The sequence below is a fragment of the Lutra lutra genome, chromosome 13 (assembly GCF_902655055.1).
Source record: "Lutra lutra chromosome 13, mLutLut1.2, whole genome shotgun sequence".
NCBI classification, from domain to species: Eukaryota; Metazoa; Chordata; class Mammalia; order Carnivora; family Mustelidae; genus Lutra; species Lutra lutra.
The window spans coordinates 1,407,171-1,424,969 of NC_062290.1; the positions used below are offsets into that span (position 1 = coordinate 1,407,171).

The 17,799-nt window shown below is 40.5% G+C and overlaps 1 protein-coding gene across 8 annotated transcripts in view; it reads left to right on the forward strand.

The window, feature by feature from the left end:
• AUH (AU RNA binding methylglutaconyl-CoA hydratase) overlaps positions 1–17,799 on the forward strand; it is a 144,614-nt gene that overhangs the window by 31,463 nt on the left and 95,352 nt on the right. For 6 of the 8 annotated variants that reach the window (XM_047701208.1, XM_047701211.1, XM_047701209.1 and 3 more), the window contains one exon: positions 6,128–6,214. The exons of the other annotated variants lie outside the window; for them this stretch is intronic. In XM_047701208.1, coding sequence (XP_047557164.1) covers positions 6,128–6,214 — 87 coding nt within the window. The remainder of the gene's footprint in view (positions 1–6,127; positions 6,215–17,799) is intronic. 8 annotated transcript variants of the gene reach the window in all.

Consider the following 17,799-nt stretch of genomic DNA (forward strand, 5'->3'; position numbering starts at 1 on the left):
CTCAGAAGATTTTGTAGGTAATTTTGTGTCAAGATCTTATTCATCTTTGGTTAGAGTTATTCCTTGGCTCCTTGATTTTTGAATGTTACTGAGATGGTATCTTTTTAAAATTTTACACATTTCTTTTGCTAGTGTATATGAAGACTGTCGATTTTTGTTTATTGAACTGTATTCTTCAACCTTACTAAATTCACTTGTTTTCATGATTTCTAAATTCTTTTGGCTATTCCTCTTATATAATTAAGTCATCTGCTCATGTGACAGTTTCATTTTTTCCCTTCTGATCCATGTAACTTAAATTTTTCCTTATTATACTGACTGTTATATCTGTTACCGTCTTAGTAATTGACCTGTAAAGGCGATGGTAGTTAGAGATATTTTATAATTACTCTTTACCAGATTCAGAAAAATCCTCTTTTCTTCCTAGTTTGCGGTGAACTTTATTAAGAATGACTGTTGATTAGATAGGACACCGATAGCATGTGTGATAGAGATTGATAAATTGAACTTCACTGAAGTTAAAACTCAAAAAAAAAAATCAAGAAAGTGAAAAGAGAAACCACAGATGGGGAGAAAATGTTTGTAAATCATATTTCTGAGAAAATACTTGTTTCCAAGATACTACTCTTACAACTCAGTAAGATGACAAATTGTCCAGTAAAAAAAAAAAGAGCAAAAGATTTGAAATGATGTTCCACGAAAGACCTGTGTGAATGGCTAATAAGCACGTGACTTTTCACGTCATTAGGGAAATGCACATTTAAACCATAACAGATACCGTTTCACTCCCATAAAACGCTATAAAAAAATGGCAGGCTAGTGCTGGTGGCCATACAAGGGCGACAGGGACCTTTAGGCATTGCTGGTAGGAACGTAAAGTGGTGCAGCCACTGTGCAGAAACAGTGACAGTAGAGTTTTGTTGTTGTTAAGTAGAAATTTACAGTATGAGCCAGCTGTCGTGCTCCTGTGTATCTGCTCAAGACCGAAACACTTGTCTACACAAGACCTTGTGTGTGAGTGTTCACGGTAGCATTTTTCATAGTAGTCGAAGAGTGGAAACAGCCCAGGTGTCCATCAGTGGGTGAGTGGATAGATAAAACGTGTCCTTGTCCCTATGGAGGAATACTATTTGGTAATAAAAAGAAAAAAGCCCCGATCCATTCTTAGGACATGTGTAAGCCTGAAACACACCGTGCTTGCCACGTGGGAGGACGACACAGGAGACTGTCTTGTCTGTTGTACGAGTTTGTTCCTGTGAGATGTCCAGAGAAGGCACGGGTTTAGGAAAACAGTGGTTCCCCGGGGAAGCAGGTGGGAACAGGGAGCGACAGTGGGTGAGTGTGAGGTGATGGAAGTGCTCCACAGTTGCACGGGGGGGCGGGTTGTACAACTTTGTAAATTCACAGTTCCTGAATTGTGCTTAAAATGACTGGATTTTACTTCCTGTAACTTATGTCTCAAGATGGTAAAGAATGAGTTGAATTTTAAATACTCTTTCTATGCCTACTGAAAGTTTATATGATTTTTCCCTTTTATGCTGTTAGTTTTATAAATTTTAAACACTTGATGCTAAACCAGTCTTGAATCTTAGACTGAATGTAACTTGGTCTTGAAATACGGTATTTTATTTATGTTACCACTGTGTGTGCTTTACTAAGATTTTGTTTAGGGATTTTTTTTTTTGAGACTATATTTATGAGAAAGATTAGCCTGTCATTTTTTCTCTTAAGATGTTCTTAATTGGGGGGCGCCTGGGTGGCTCAGTGGGTTAAAGCCTCTGCCTTCAGCTCAGGTCATGATCTCGGGGTCCTGGGATCGAGCCCCGCATCAGGCTTTCTGCTCAGCGGGGAGCCTGCTTCCTCCTTCTCTCTCTCTCTCTCTCTCTGCCTGCCTCTCTGACTACTTGTGATCTCTATCAAATAAATAAAATCTTAAAAAAAAAAAAAAAAAGATGTTCTTTTTTTTTTTTTTTTTAATTTTTTTATTTTTTTCAGCATAACAGTATTCATTATTTTTGCACCACACCCAGTGCTCCATGCAATCCGTGCCCTCTACAATACCCACCACCTGGTGCCCCCAACCTCCCACCCCCCACCCCTTCAAAATTCTCAGATCGTTTTTCAGAGTCCATAGTCTCTCATGGTTCACCTCCCCTTCCAATTTCCCTCAACTCCCTTCTCCTCTCCATCTCCCTTTGTCCTCCATGCTATTTGTTATGCTCCACAAATAAGTGAAACCATATGATAATTGACTCTCTCTGCTTGACTTAATTGGGTTTTTGTTTTGCAATTCTCCGTGTGTCAGATGCATGTTAATTTTTAAAAAAAATTTTTTTTTTTTTTTTTAAGTAATCTCTGTACCCATCCTGGGGCTCCAGATGACAACCCCGGGATCAGGAGTGCTCTAACCACTGAGTCATCCAGGTGCCCTCCCCCCGCCCCATCCAGTTTCTTTCATTATATGTTTGGAAGAATTTACTTTTGGAGCCACATGATCACGTAGTTTCCTTTGTAGCAAAGTTTTAAATTAACATATTCGGTTTCCTTCATGAGTATTTGTGTTTTCAGATTTTCTCTTTGTCAGTTTTAATAAGTTGTGTTTTTTTGAAATGTGTCCATTTTATGTCCTTTCCAAATGTATAGGGCCACGGTTGTTAGTAATATTCTCTTGTTTTAATCTATGTAGAATCTGTAGTATTATCCTGCTTTTCATTCCTGCTGTTCACTTTGCTTAGTTTAAAGTTCTGAGTGAGTGGGTGCCTGGGTGGCTCAGTGGGTTAAGCCGCTGCCTTCGGCTCAGGTCATGATCTCGGAGTCCTGGGATCGAGCCCCGCATCGGTCTCTCTGCTCAGCGGGGAGCCTGCTTCCTCCTCTCTCTCTGTCTGCCTCTCTGCCTGCTTGTGATCTCTCTGTCAAATAAATAAATAAAATATTAAAAAAAAAAAGTTCTGAGTGAGTAGTTACTTTTTTGGGCGGGTTCTAAATTTTTTCTTTTCCTTGGGTCCTTTTTTTTTTTTAGCAGTTGGTCTTGGTATGGTTTTCTTCATGTTTACCCTGTTTTATATTTAACCTTCAGAGGTCCCGAACAAAAGCCTGTGGTGGTCTTCGTTGGCAAGCCCTGAGCTCCAATTTGTTTCTCATTTCTGTGAGATTATTTAGAAACTTACATTTGCCTTGACGTTCTCATACATTCTGACTGTCTTAGTTGTTCTCCATTGTCCTCAAACTAGCTGTCTTATGTTTCTTATCTAGGGTTTTGTGAAAGAATTGGTCCGATAATAAACTCTTCCATTAGAACTGGCAGTGAAAGTCCACATAATTTTCTTTTCTTTTTTAAGGTGAGCAGTAATACGGTGTTACTGTAGCTGAGGGAATGGTTCTCAAGAGAGGGATACTTAACTGTTGATGATGCCAGCCAGGAAAGGGATAATTCCTTGAGTGGTGGCCCTGAAGAGAGAAGGGGTGGAATCGAGGGCACGAGTTGGCTTTGGTCATGAGTAGTTCATCTGAAGTGATAGGAGGGAGGGCAGAGTGTGCGAGTTTACTCCTGGTAGGTAGGTGGATTTCGTGGTGGGTGTTGGTGAAATTTTTCTTCTGAATGCATCTGTTGTCTTAGTAAGTTGGTGTCAGGTTTGGGTGGGAGGTTTGAGGTTTAAGGAGAGCAAGGTGTTTGGAAATGGTCTGGTGATGAGTGTGAGGGTGAAGGCAGGAGGGGGCTGTCGTGGGATTCCCTGGAAGCACGAAGGCTCTCGCACCTGAAGGGAGTGGTCGTGGACATAGGGGATCTAAAAAGTAAAAGAAAGATGCCAGACCTCAAATAAAACCGATATTATCAAATGAGAAATTTACAAAATCTGGAGGGATAGAGGCGAAACTGTACTTTTAGGTTCTGAATGTTCAAGATTTCAGGGTGAGTGTCTAAAGTAAAAACAAAAGGTATTACAGTTTTTAAAATGTAGTCTCAAGGTCACAAATGTTTTAACATCCCATGGAGAAAGAAAATTATTTCTAAAATACACCCTGAATCCCGTGGCAGTCTCACACAGTTGTGAGGGTCAGGACCACACTGAGGGCCAGACCACATCTCCCAGCTCTGCGGGGACTGGGGTGTGCGCATGGGCGGCCCACGTCCAGAGCCAGCCTCGACTCCCCGAGCTCCCGGCGTGGCTCCCGACACCCGGTCTCTTGAACCTGGGCGCGGAGGTCGGCGAAAGCCCCGTCTGGAGCACTGGTGGTATGCCAGAGGGCATGCCTGCGGTGTAGCCCACACCGAGGCTGGAGGGCGTGACGGATCCGTGACGCGGTCACCCCGGGCTCCTTCAGGCCCACCGCGAGCAAAGCCCCGGTGCCTCCCATCTGCTTCTCGTCTTGGTCACTTGGCTCCTCTGTCATCCGCCCTCCCCGGTGTGGCACCACCACGTTTAGCCGCTTCCACAGACCGGAGTGTGTGAGCCAAAGGACAGTAGGCAGCGCCTCACACTGTCAACTTAGTTGTATCCTCAGGGTTCGACAGTTTTTTCTTGTAACAAATATATCCAAGTGGCTTAACAATTTTTTTGGCCCTAAAAATATTTTTCATGGAAAAAGCTTACTGTGAAGACATGTATCAGGCATTCAGAAACGTTTAAAGACCAATGTAGTGAGTACCCGTCCGCTAACTTAAGCAGCGTAGTGTTACACGTAAGTTTGAAGTTCTCTGTGGCCGTTGCCAGTCACATCTCCCTTCTCGCAGAACTTGCTGCGAATTGAATTTGGTATTTATCATTTCCATGCATATTTCATATCCCTAAATAGCTTTCTTTTGCTATTTATTTATTTATTTATTAAGCTATATGCCCAGTGTGGGGCTTGAACTCACAACCCTGGGATCAAAAGTCACATGCTCCACTGACTGAGCCAGCAGCTGCTCCCCTAAATAGCATTCGTTTAAAGAAAAGTTATGTCCGTGATTATCATCCTGTGTGTGTGTTTCTGTAAATATAATAGCATAGTGTTATTAAATATATAAATGCATATTAGTGTTTTAAGGTATAATAAATATACATAATTATATGTTCTTCAACACTTAGCTTTTTCCGTATTTATACTTTTAATTCCTTCATTTTTCATGCTGAACGTGTAATATTCTGTATAAATATATCTTAATTTTATTAGAAATTCTTCTGATGTATATTTAGGTTATTTCTGATTTTTTTCAGTTTTATAGATGTTGCATCGAATGCCACTGTACATATTCCTTGGACATCTGTCTGCGATTTTCTAGGGTATATATAGCTAAGAACTGACGAGTTGTAGGGTATGTGCTCTGACAGGAAGTGTGTGGGCTCAGAATGTCCCAGCCTTGGCTGGGACTTGGCATTCTATCTAGTCCCAATGTCTTTATAACGAACTCTTCAGAGAGTAAGTAGCTGAGTGTGTACCTTCCAGGCTGTCATTTTACTTTGTTTTGTATTTGTTCATTTAAATGGGAGCCTTTTCTCATACAATTTTATTTTATTAAAAAGAATTCTTTGTTGAGCCACAGAGTAAGTGATCCCTTAAGGATTTCTTCTCTGCTCCAAATTTATGATACTGTGATAAACTCATAATTCTGAAATTGTCAGTTTGCACATAAGTCTGCAGCCCCCAAGGTGGGCATCCGTGGAGTCAGACTGACTCTGTGGTTTGCCCTCTGCACCGGGTCGACGTTTGTACTGCTGGCCGAAAGCCGTGCTGCTCAGACTGCGGCTTTCTAGGCGCTGAGCAAGTGGCTGGCGTCAGTCTTAATATGAGTGGGTTCGTTTGTATTACTAAACTAATGAATACATATTTTCAAAAAACTTAATAGTTTTTAATAGAATAACTATTGGTAAATACCATCTCAAGTGAGTCTCTACCTCTAAGAGTGTACAGGGGCCCCGAGACACCAGAGTTCGAGAACCGCTGCTGTGGACACATGCTGTATGAGCAGGTGTTTCATTCTTTCCTGTGCTGGTCTTTGAGAAGGAAAACTTAAATAACATACTTCCTTCAGTGCATTAATGCAGTTGATATTCTAGTTACCTATGAATCTTAAGTAAACTTTCAATTCATTGCCTTAAAATCCTGTTTATAACTAGATTGTATTTGTAAATAAAATACTTTGCAGGTGCTGACCTTAAGGAGAGAGTCAAAATGAATCCCAGTGAAGTTGGTCCTTTCGTCTCCAAAATCAGAGCGGTGATTAATGAAATTGGTAAGCTCAGTTTAACTCCTTTTAGCATGCTGAAGATGACTGTAAATGTCAGACTTCGAGAGCTGCACGCTGTCCTTCTGTAGAAGCTTTCGCTAGGTACTTACTACGTCCTTAGATAATCATGATCTCTAGCTGGTTGCTGGGGAGCGCAGTGTAATATACTTGACTTGAAAAATTGTGAAAAATATTTTATAATTAAAGATGCTTCCTATACGTGATGACATGGCGTGTGAAGGTAGTTATTAGCAACCAAAGAGAATGTCTCCCAGATAATTGCATGCACACATATTTACGGATTTGGCATTGTTTTGTTGTTTGTGTAGATAGGATCAGTCTATTTCCTTAGAATTAGAGACTTCTGGGTAATATTAAGGTCTCAGTACATATCAATTTACTGGATTATTAATACTTTTTATTATATTGCGGTGTAGTAATCCACAGCATTGTCTTATCTAAAATTTTAAATTACTTCATTAATGTGTAGGGATTTCTTTCCATTTTTTGTTATTTATAATAAAGCGGTGAGTATCTTTGTATCAAGTCTTCGAGAGCGTTAGAATGTGTACTTACAGGATAGATTCCTGAATGTGGAATTGCAATTCTAGGAATCATGTGTTGGTTTTATATTTTAATCATTTTTACCAGATTATATTCCAAGAAGATTGTAATAGTTTACATTCCCATCACTTACATGACGGTACTTGTTTCTTCATATTTTTGCCAGCATTTAATGTCGCTGCTTTTCAAGTTTGCCAGGGTTTAAAACAAAAGACATCTTAACATTTTATTGTATTTGAATTAATTTATTTTTTGAACCTTCGCGTTTTATTTTGCTTTTGGCAGATGCTTTCCCGTTAGGCTTTGTCCCTGCTGTGTGGATCACACCTTCACGCCGCTCCCCCTCCTCCGCAGCGCTCTCTCATTCACAAGTGCTCACTGACTGACGGGCCGCTCTGTAGTGGTCTCTCGCTGTCACTGTGTTACGGATGCTGGCTTCTGATGTGTCACCCTAACTGGGTTCCAGTATTAAAGTGGACACCTGTAATATCTTGAGGGTATGACGTTCCCTCGTTATTCTTTTTCTTTTCTCCTTGGAGATTTTCTTTGGTTCCCACATGTCAGTTCTTCCAAATGAATTTGGAATTGCTAGTTTGTTTTTTTTTTTTTTAAGATTTTATTTATTTATTTGACAGAGATCACAAGCAGGCAGAGAGGCAGGCAGAGAGAGAGAGGAGGAAGCAGGCTCCCCGCTGAGCAGAGAGCCCGATGCGGGGCTCGATCCCAGGACCCCGAGATCATGACCTGAGCCGAAGGCAGCGGCTTAACCCACTGAGCCACCCAGGCGCCCCTGGAATTGCTAGTTTTTAAAGCAAGGAGGGAAACTACTGTCACGGGACTTTGATTGGAATTTCTCTAAATCTTATTTAGAAAGAATTGGCATTTTCATAATACTGATTCTTTCCATCTGTGATGTGTATGGGTTTCATTCCGTGTGTGGGGGGGGTGGGGGGAGGGGGCGTCTTTTTTTTTAATGTTCTTCAAGAAAGTTTTCTTGACTTTTGCCTTGCTAGGCCTTCCATCTTTTTCTCCAGCTCAGATTTACGCTTTCTCTTTATAGCATTTATTCCTTTGAACGGGACCTTTTTCTCCTGGTGAAGTCTGGCTATTGTAGTTCTGTAGGAAGGTGACGAAGTTTCATGCTTGTTTTATGTAACACCAGCTTGATAATTACTTTTATTAGCTGTTGTTACTTCTCAGTTAATTTTTTTGTGTTTTCCAGGTGAAAGTTCATTATCTATAAATAATGCTGTTTTTAGTTTGGCTTCTCCTAGCATTTTACTCTTACGTAGTTTTCTTGCTATCTCGGTAAGCCCGTCGGTACAGTTCTCACTAGTTGTAATGTGTCCATCCCGATCTTCCTTGTCTTTCTTCGACTCTGATGGGTGCTTTTAGTATTTGCCAGTAATCAGCAAGTTCAGGGAGTTTTCTTCTGTTTCACCTCGTGAGGAATTGCTACTGTTTTTTCATCAGGAGCACGTGCTAATGTCTGTCAAATGCGTTTTTGGTGCATGTCAGCATTTATACCGTTGAGCCTGTAACGATGTGGGGGTGTATTGATCGATGTGTATTACTTTTTGACTCCCCCAAGACTTACCTGCAGAAGCCTCCTCTTGGCCAGAAGCCTTACTGATAACAGAAATAGTTGCTAATACATATCTGACGTGTTACATGTATTATATAGTATATTCTTACAATGAAGTAGTAACATTTTAACAATAATTTAATATTAATATAATAAAATTCTTAGAATAACATAAGCTAGAGAAAATAAAATGTTACTAAGGAAATCACGAGGAAGAGAAAATACATTTACAGTACTTCCTATGTTTACTGAAAAAAATCTCTGTATAAACGGACCTGCACAGTTCAAACCCATGTTATTCAAGGGTTAGCTGCAAGTGGTATGTATTAGAATTTACCTTATTTAGCCTTTAGTATGCTGAATTGTACTAATAGAGTTATTAATGCTGTGCTGGCTTTGCGTTACTAGAATCAACGCTACCTGGTCATGGTGGTTAGTGGCTGTAGTGGTTTTTAATATAAACAGGGGATTCGATTTTTATGTGTTTTGCTGTGATCAGTCTTCCAGTTCTTTTTTTGCCTGTTCCCCTTTTCTGGTTTAGTATCAAGGTTGTTTAACTTCGTCGAATGAGGTGACAAGCTTTCTGTCTTTGTGCTGTGCAGGGCAGTCATCTGTTCGTGCAGCTTGGTAGAATTTGACCATGTAACATTTTGGGGGGGCTTGTGTGGTTTTGTTACTGTTTCCTTATTTTTTGTGTTTTAGAGTTCAGTTTTAGAATATATTTGTTTTGATTTCTGGAATGGTGGTTGTCAACTTTCTACCTTTTCTAAATCCCGTGCTGCTGTTTCTAGTGGCTCTGCTTTGCTTCTCTCTTCGTTTCCGGCCTCATGGTCAGATCAGATGTCCCCTGAGACAGAGCATGGACTTGGTTTGATCATGTTGGTCAGAGAGCCTGATCTTGGACGTAGAGGTTGATGTTGTCTTTAACTTTGTATGTGTGGTAGGAGGAGTGGCCGAGACTGTCCAGTTGTAAACATTACCTTGATGTTTTTTCCAAGCTTCTTTTTGTTATATTGATTTTGAAATTAGAATTTTTCTGGGACATTTAAAATGAAGGATGTTTCTGTTTTTGCAGTGGTATTTTCTTTTCAGTGATTGTAGCTGTAGCATTTCTGTCTGAATCCTAATCCAGTCGACTTTTTTCTGCCTCACAAGTTCCCCAGTTTTTGTTAATGATACTTTTTATTACAACCTTACAATGGACATGAATTTTTTTTTTAAAGATTTTATTTATTTATTTGACAGAGATCACAAGTCGGCAGAGAGGCAGGCAGAGAGAGAGGGGGAAGCAGGCTCCCTGCCAAGCAGAGAGCCCAACGCGGGGCTCGATCCCAGGACCCCGAGATCATGATCCGAGCTGAAGGCAGAGGCTCAACCCACTGAGCCAACCGGGCGCCCTTGGACATGAAATTTTTAAATTGTCTTTTGTGGAGACTTACTGAGATTTGGAGGGGCAGGTAGAAACTAAGTGTCTTGACCTAATCTACTCATTTAATATATTAAACCAGGGCAGGCAAACTTTTTTTTAAAGGGACAGATACTGACTTAGGCTTTGTATGTTCTATTTTGTGGTTATGCACCTTTTTTTTTTTTTTTTCTCATATAGTTGGAATCATATAGTATGTATCCTTTTCGGATTGGCTTCTTTCACTTAGTAGCCACTTGAAAGTTTCCTCCCTTTTTATGCCTTGCTTTCTTATGTTTCTATTGTTGTTCTGTGTTTCTGGTGCCCAATAAATACTCCGTTGTTTGGATGGACCGCAGTTCATTTATCCATTTACCTACTGAAGGACATCTTGGTGGCTTCCACGTTTTGACAGTTTTGAATAAAGCTGCTAGAAACATCTGTATTTCATAGAAACATCTGTGTGTGGACGCAGGTTTTCAGTGCTTTTGAGAAACTAACAGGAAGCATAATTACAGGATCAAATGGCAAGAGTGTTCCGTTTTGTAAAAAAAAACCCTGCCTAACTGTCTTCCAAAGTAAGTGTGCCAGTTTGCACTCCCACCGGCAATGAATGAGAGTTTCTGTAGCTCCACATCTTTGTCAGCAGTTGGTATCAGTGTTCCAGATTTTAGCCATGCTAATAGGTGGGTAGTGGTATCTTGTTTTAATTTGCATTTCTGTGATGATCCATGATGTGGAGCATCTTTTCATCTGCTTCTTTCCTATCTGTGTACCCAGGGTGAGGTGTCTGTCAAGATTTTGGCCCAGCTTCTAATTGAGTTGTTTGTATTTCTTGTGGAGTTCAAGAGTTCCTTGTAGGTATTAGATAATGGTTCTTTATCAGATATCAGAAAGTTCTGTACATTCTCCCAGCTTGTAGCTTTCATAGTAGTCTTATTCTCTTGACGTTATCTTTTGTAATAAGTCTTTCATTTTGGTGAAGTCCAGTTCATTATTTCTTTCATGGATTTTGCTTTTGGTATTGTAAGTAAAAAGTTCTTTGTCTGCTAGGTCATCTAGGTTTCCTCTGTTCTCTTCTAGAAGTTTTACAGTCTTGTGCTTTACACAGTTAGATGTGTGATCCGTTTTGAGTTAATTTTGTGAAGGGCATAAGGCCCGTTTGTGTGGAGATTCCTGATTTTGCTTGAGAATGTTGCTGTTTCAGTATCATTTGTTGGAAAGCTATCTGTGCTCTGTTGTATTGCTTTTTTGTCTTTGTCAAAGATCAGTGGATTTATGGGAGTCTGTTTCTGGGTTTTCTGTTTTATTCCTTGGTCCATTTGTCTGTTCTTTGGCCAATAACCACACTGGCTTGTTTACTGTAGCTTTACAGTGAGTCTGGACGTCGGGTGGTGTCAGTGCCATAACCTTTTTCTTCTCCATTACTACTGTATTGGCTATTCTGGGTCTTTTGCCACTACACATAAACTTGGGAATTAGTTTGTCGATAGCCACAAAATAACTTGTAGGGATTTTGCTTGAGATTGCATCGAATCCATAATTCAAATTAGGAAGGACTGACACCTTGACAATACAGAGTCCTCCTTTCCATGAACATGGACTGTCTCTTCATTTATTTACTTCTTTGATTTCGTACATTAGTTTTATAGTTTTTCTCATATAGCTCTTGTACACATTTTGTTGGGTTTATACCTAAGTATTTTTTTATGAGGGATGTTAATGTAAGTGGTATTGTGTTTCTAATTTCAAATTCCACTCGTTCATTGTTGGTATGTGGAAAAATAATTGACTTTTTGTATATTTACCCTGTGTCTTGCAACCTTGGTATAATTGTGTATTTGTTCTACAAACTTTTTTGTTAATTCTCTCATATCTTCTGTGTTGTAGACAGTCATGTCATTTGAAAGCAAAGACAGTTTGATGTCTTCTTTCTCAATTTGTATTACCTTTCCTTTCCTTTTTTTTTAAATTTCATTTGCAAAGATTTTTAGTATAATGTTGAAAAGAACTAGTGATAGGAGACATCCTTGCCTTGTACTAGGTACTCAACTTTGACAGATAGTGCCGAAGCAGTCACAGACATGATGTAAACCAATGTGTGTTTCTCTGTTTCAGTAAAACTATATGCACTGTGAATTTAACTTTTAAATAGTTTCCATGTGTCATGAAACAGTTTGTTTCTTTTTTTCCAGCTGCTTAAAAATATAGAAACCATATTAGCTCACAGGTTTTACTAAAACAGGCACTTCTCTCCCTCCCTCCCTCCCTTTCTTCTGTCCATGCACCCATTCTTCTATCTCAGATGTCTCCTGTCTTCTTTATTTTTCCTGTTTTTTGGAATTCTAATCTTCCACCTTTTTTCTTTTTTGAATTTTTTGTTTGTTTGTTTTTGTTTTTTAGTTTCAGTTTTTTGGTTTTTTTAAAGAAACCTACTGACTTCCAGTTCTGATTTGGATAACTTGCTTCGTGTTTGGTTCAGGCCTTTTTGATTTTTGCATTTTGGAGCTTTAAAGGTTTTAAGGTCTTTGAGTCCTTTGCTAGGGAGTTTAAGGTATTATTCCTGGATCAGGAACGGAACATAATTCTTACAAATGAGTTGGAGGTTGGAGAGTGGAGAGCAGAGTAAAAAAAAAACAAAAACCAAAAGAAAGTTCATCAAACCTTAACAAAATGTTAAGAGGATAAAAGGGGTACAATCTTAGGATGAATTAAATAATAAGATGAATTAAGTCTAGTAATTACCATTAATGTCAGTTGACTAAACTTGTTGTTAAAGACATGGATGTTCATATTTGATTAAGAAACTGTGTATTGTTAATAGTAGCCACCTCTGTTATAGCCTTTTTCATACCAGGAGATTACTAGTCATACTTTTTAAGACAAAAACCATTAGTAGTAAGAGAAGGACACTGCATGTACTAAAAGGTTAAATTTTCCAGAAGACTAAACTTGTATGTTTCTGAAAACAGAGATCTAAAAGTATACAAATAAAGAAAGTTATATTGGATATGTACAGGATAAATTGGCAAATCCTTCATCATTGTGGATGATTTTAGCTCCTCTCTGACAACTTATCATTAGTTTGAAAGACAAAAGTTAAAAATAAAGATTTGAACAATGTGCATATCAAAGTTGACTTAATAGACCCTTAACCCTTAACACAAATCGGAGAATATGTGTACTTCTCATGAGCATACGAACCATTTGCAAAAACGAATCATGTGCTGGACCCTAAAATCTCTGTTAAATTTCAGAAGATTAATACATAGAGACCATGTTCTCTGTTCATAATGCAACTAAGTTAGAAATAAAATAACCCAATTTAGAGATTTAAAGACCATATATTTGTAAATTAAGGAACTGTTAAGTTAATCATTGGTCAAAGAAGGAACTATTAAAGGAAAAAGTACTAAGACTGAGTGAATATAAAATTACTGTATATCCACATTTTTGGGATTTGATTAAAGTGATAGTTTGACGGGAAGGTCACAACTTTAAATGCCTGTGTTAGCAAGGGAAAACCACTGGCAGTAAGTGGCTACGCATTGCCTTAAAAAGTTACGAACCCAAAGAAAGGTGAAGGAAGGCAATATTACAAGGCTACGAAATCAGTGAGTAGAAGCTGGAGTTGCAGTGGGGAGTCTGCCTGAGGCCGAGCCTCTGAACGAAGGCGTAAAGGGTATTGGACAGTACGTGTTACAGATAGAAGGAGGGATGTGATTGTAGGTCGAGCAGAGATGGTGAAGCTTGTGAGAAGTGCTGTGGAGAAGTTCCTGTCTCAAGAAGGACTCGTATTCTGGAATAACCCTGTTCCCACGGGAGAGATTGAGTAGGGGTTGGAAGTCTGCTCACAGAGACAGCACCAGGCCTAGCTTCACAAGCTCAGTGATGTGCCTGTGGCTGCCGTGTGGGCTCGGTGCAGCCTTCCACAGACCTCTCCGCCCAACGGGACAGCGAGAGTTTATTCCTAAACTCAGTGTTTTCGATTAGTAGGACTTTCACATGTACATGTGACAGAAACAATAGAACAGAGAGTGAGAGGAGCCCGTCTTGCTTAGGAACATGGATGAAATCCAATAGGTTTAGAAATAAAAAGACCAAGTTGGATTTTCTCAGGAATGTAAGGGGGAGGAGGAGGTTCCCATTTGAAAGTCTTTAATTTGCGACGTTAGTCATTTAAAATAAGATCATGTTTTGTCTTACTAGATTAATGAAAAGAATTTGCGAGATGTCAAATCCCTCCTTAGAAAAAGGTCAAGGCAGACGAGAAATAGAAGGGAAGTTCCGTAGCTTGATGAGAGGTATCTGTTTCTTAGCAGTAAAACGTAAGAGTCATCTCTCCAAATCAGGAAGAAACAAAAGGCTCATCGTTACCACCTCCGTTCAGCACTGTTCTGAAAATCCTGGCCTGTGTGGAAAGGCAGGAAAATAGAAATAAAAGAATGACACAAAGAAGAAATACAGCACTGCCTGTCTCAAGTGGTACGATTGTCTTGGTTGAAATCTAAAAGGATCAACAAATTATTCAGGATAATGAGTGTCTCGAGAGAGCCAGATATAAGAGCCGTGTTTAAAAATAATTAATTGTTCTTTACCAGCAACAGCCAAGAAATGTCAGTCAAGAAAAGATCCTACTGACAGCAGGAACAAAAATGAATCTAGAAATATATGTGAGCTATTTTGAAATTGTGAAACTTTGTCAGAAGATGTTAAAAAGATTAAACGGAGACACGTTATCTTCTTGGATAGGAGGATACAGTATCCAGAAGATGATTCTCACAAATGATTGAACGTACGGATTCAGTGTAATTACACTTACGTTCTCAGCATGAGTTTTGTGAGGAATTTGATGAGCATAATGAAGCCAGACACTCCTGAAGAAGCAGAAAAGGGGCCTTATCAGCACTCAAGACTTAACGTTAAGGATGTGTGAATTAAGTTGGTACGTTATGGGCTTTGGGATAGACAAATGGACTATGGAATGGCCTGCAGAAGCCCGGCAGACCTGCGTAAATGGGGGGACTGCCACAGCGGAGAGGAAGCATTTGCTGGGAACGGCAAGGGCTTGACAGCACTTACGCAAGAAAGTGAACGTCTGTGACCTTTTTTTTTTTTTTAACATTTTATATATTTATTTGACAGAGGGATCACAAGCAGGCAGAGAGGCAGAGAGAGAGGGGGAAGCAGGCTCTCCGCTGAGCAGAGAGCCCGATGCGGGGCTCGATCCCAGGACTCTGAGATCATGACCTGAGCCGAAGGCAGAGGCTTAACCCACTGAGCCACCCAGGTGTCCCTACGTCTGTGATCTTGACAGAGTAAAATTGTTAAACACAGAATGCAGCCCTTAAAAGGAAAGGTCTATAAATTTTACCAAATTAAACTTAACATTTGTTCATTAGAAGGTGCTATAAAGAAAGTAGAAAGGAAAACCACAGACTGGGAAGAAATACTCGAAACACATAGCTGCTGAAGTGTGTGTGTGGGTGTGTGTGTGCATGTGTGCTCACGTGTGTGTGTGTGTGTGTGCACGTGTGAATCGGCACGCACGTGCGTGTGCCACCTAGGAGTGTGCCAGACAGCAGGAGAGAGTCCTGTCTCACACGTCTGTCAGGCGAGCCACATAGTCTTGTGCCTGAAACGACCACGAGCTGGTGAAGAACCGGGACACGAACTGGCGTGGATGTGACGGAGGACAGTGTGCTGCTGTCTTACGAAGTCGAGCAGTCACGTTCCACGAGACCTCGAAAGTTCACTGCTTTAGAAGGCATTTACCTAGAGGGTAAACCTAAGCCCTTTAACACTGTTTTTATGGGACCCATAGTAAAGTTTATCCCAGTAAACACATAGGGTGGGCATCCCAGGTTCATGAAAATAATAACCTTTCTTTGTGCACTGCATTTGACACTGTGCTCTTTTATTTTTAAAAATACCTGATATGACTCAATGAATGTGTTGCTACTTGGAGTTTGTGCATTTTGTGCATGTGTCCTTGGGAAGCTTATGCCAGAGTATAAGAAAAAGGTTTTATGTAGCAATATTGTTAATAGTAAAAAGCTGAAGTCAACCAGCTTTCAGCGACAGGGGAATGGATGGGTGGTTTTGTGTATTGTGAGCTTGTGTGGTGCATAAATGAGTAACTGGAAGTGTGACAACATGGGTAAATCTTGGAAACATTGAATTAAAACAAGGTATTTTTTATCAAACTAAAAGCATACAGAACAGTATATAATGTAGATGTGTGTGTGTACTGACGTCACAGATAGGCACACACAGGAAAAATGAGCGTGCGCTCATCAGGGAAGTCTCAGTAGCCAGGACGTTTGGGTTTGGGAAGGCAGACGGGCGAGCCCGCGAGGAGCCCTCGGGTGCACAGGGTTGCCGACAGGTGTCACGACGGTAGCCCCAAGGAAGTCTGTTGTTGTTATGCCCCCTTACGTGGGGATGCCACATACAGTCTTCATATTTGCCAAATTAGATCCGTTTTTAAAATATTCATCTATCTTGAATTCTGCAGACATTTCCAGTGTTATTTTTTGAATAATTTTTATTTTCTACCTTGATTCTTATTTTCAGGAGAAGCCAGAATTCTAGATTTTTAAATTTTTTTATTTTTATTTTTTATTTTTTTAAAGATTTTATTTATTTATTTGACAGAGACAGAGATCACAAGTGGGTAGAGAGGCAGGCAGAGAGAGAGGAGGAAGCAGGCTTCCTGGTGAGCAGAGAGCCCGATGCGGGACTCGATCCCAGGACCCTGAGACCATGACCTGAGCCGAAGGCAGAGGCTTAACCCACTGAGCCACCCAGGCGCCCCCTAGATTTTTTTTAGAAAAAAATCTACTAGGTTTTCAGGAGAGAGGGAAAAACTCTTTGAATGTGAAACACAGTTGGTTTATGGACCCGATTCTGCGCGTAGGCCTCCAGCCTTCCCGTTGGTCCTTCCCCACCAGTTCTGCTGGCATGGTCAGTGCTTTTCTGTCAAGGGCTTCTGGAGGCCAGTGTGTCCACAGGGAGGTCTGGTCTGGAGGATGTGAGTGGATGCGGCCGGTGCGAACCCTCCCCTGCGCTCGTGGGGCTCTTTTGTACACAGGCACGTTGATGCCTGTTCCTGGAGGCTCAGGCTGACTGCTGTTCTTCAAGAATTTTGTGAGCGGCTCGTCACAGCCCTTGTGGCCCTATCAGTAATGCTGTGAATCAGAGAATATCCTGCCTGTCCAATACCACTTTTTCCTCTTGCTCTGTTTTCTTCGCATTTTCCACACCTGGAGAATCTTTCTCTGGGGTCTCAAGGGCCACGGGCTTCCTTCTTGACCCTGGTGGTCGCTGCGCCCCACTTGTTTTTAATGAAAGAGTCTGCAAGGAACTGACAGGAGCAGGACTCATTTGAAAGTTCTGTGTTATTGAAATACAGATCTGAAAGAAGGTCTGTATTTTATCCATAGTTACTAAATTCCTTACGTAATGCTCCTAGCTTCTTAGAAAGGCTCTTCTTAAAAAGTAGCTCCAAACTCCTAGAACAAAACTTAGTTCTGTTGCTCTTTTCAAAGAAAAAAGGCTCTTTTTGAGATGTTTCATTGTAAAGAAATGGTGAATTCTCAGATATCTGAAAGGTTAATCACTGTTTCAAGTTCCTTCCCCTTTCAGGGGATGCCTAGGTTGGAAGCAGTAACAGGTTATTTTGAAATCTGAGGCCTGAGCAGGCCATCGCAGCTGCTCAGACATGAGATGATCTGGATCTACGGAAAGCTGCTGATCTTAGCTTACCACCCTTTCTCCATCTGCACCTTCCTTCCTGTTTTCCCTTGTGACATGGGCTTGCCACTGTTGGGACCCCCACTGTGCAAAGTAGTGATGCGGAAGGTCGGCTGCAGAGGTGTTACTTCCTTCCTGATGGCCAGTCTTGCCTCATTAGATGGTGTTTCATAAACAGCTAGAAAACATTCAGAATTCTCTCTCAGACACTCTGCAGGGGCTAGTCTACTTCCTTCGCAGGTTGAGGTCTCTGAAAATTGTCGTCTAAGGATAAAGAGGTAT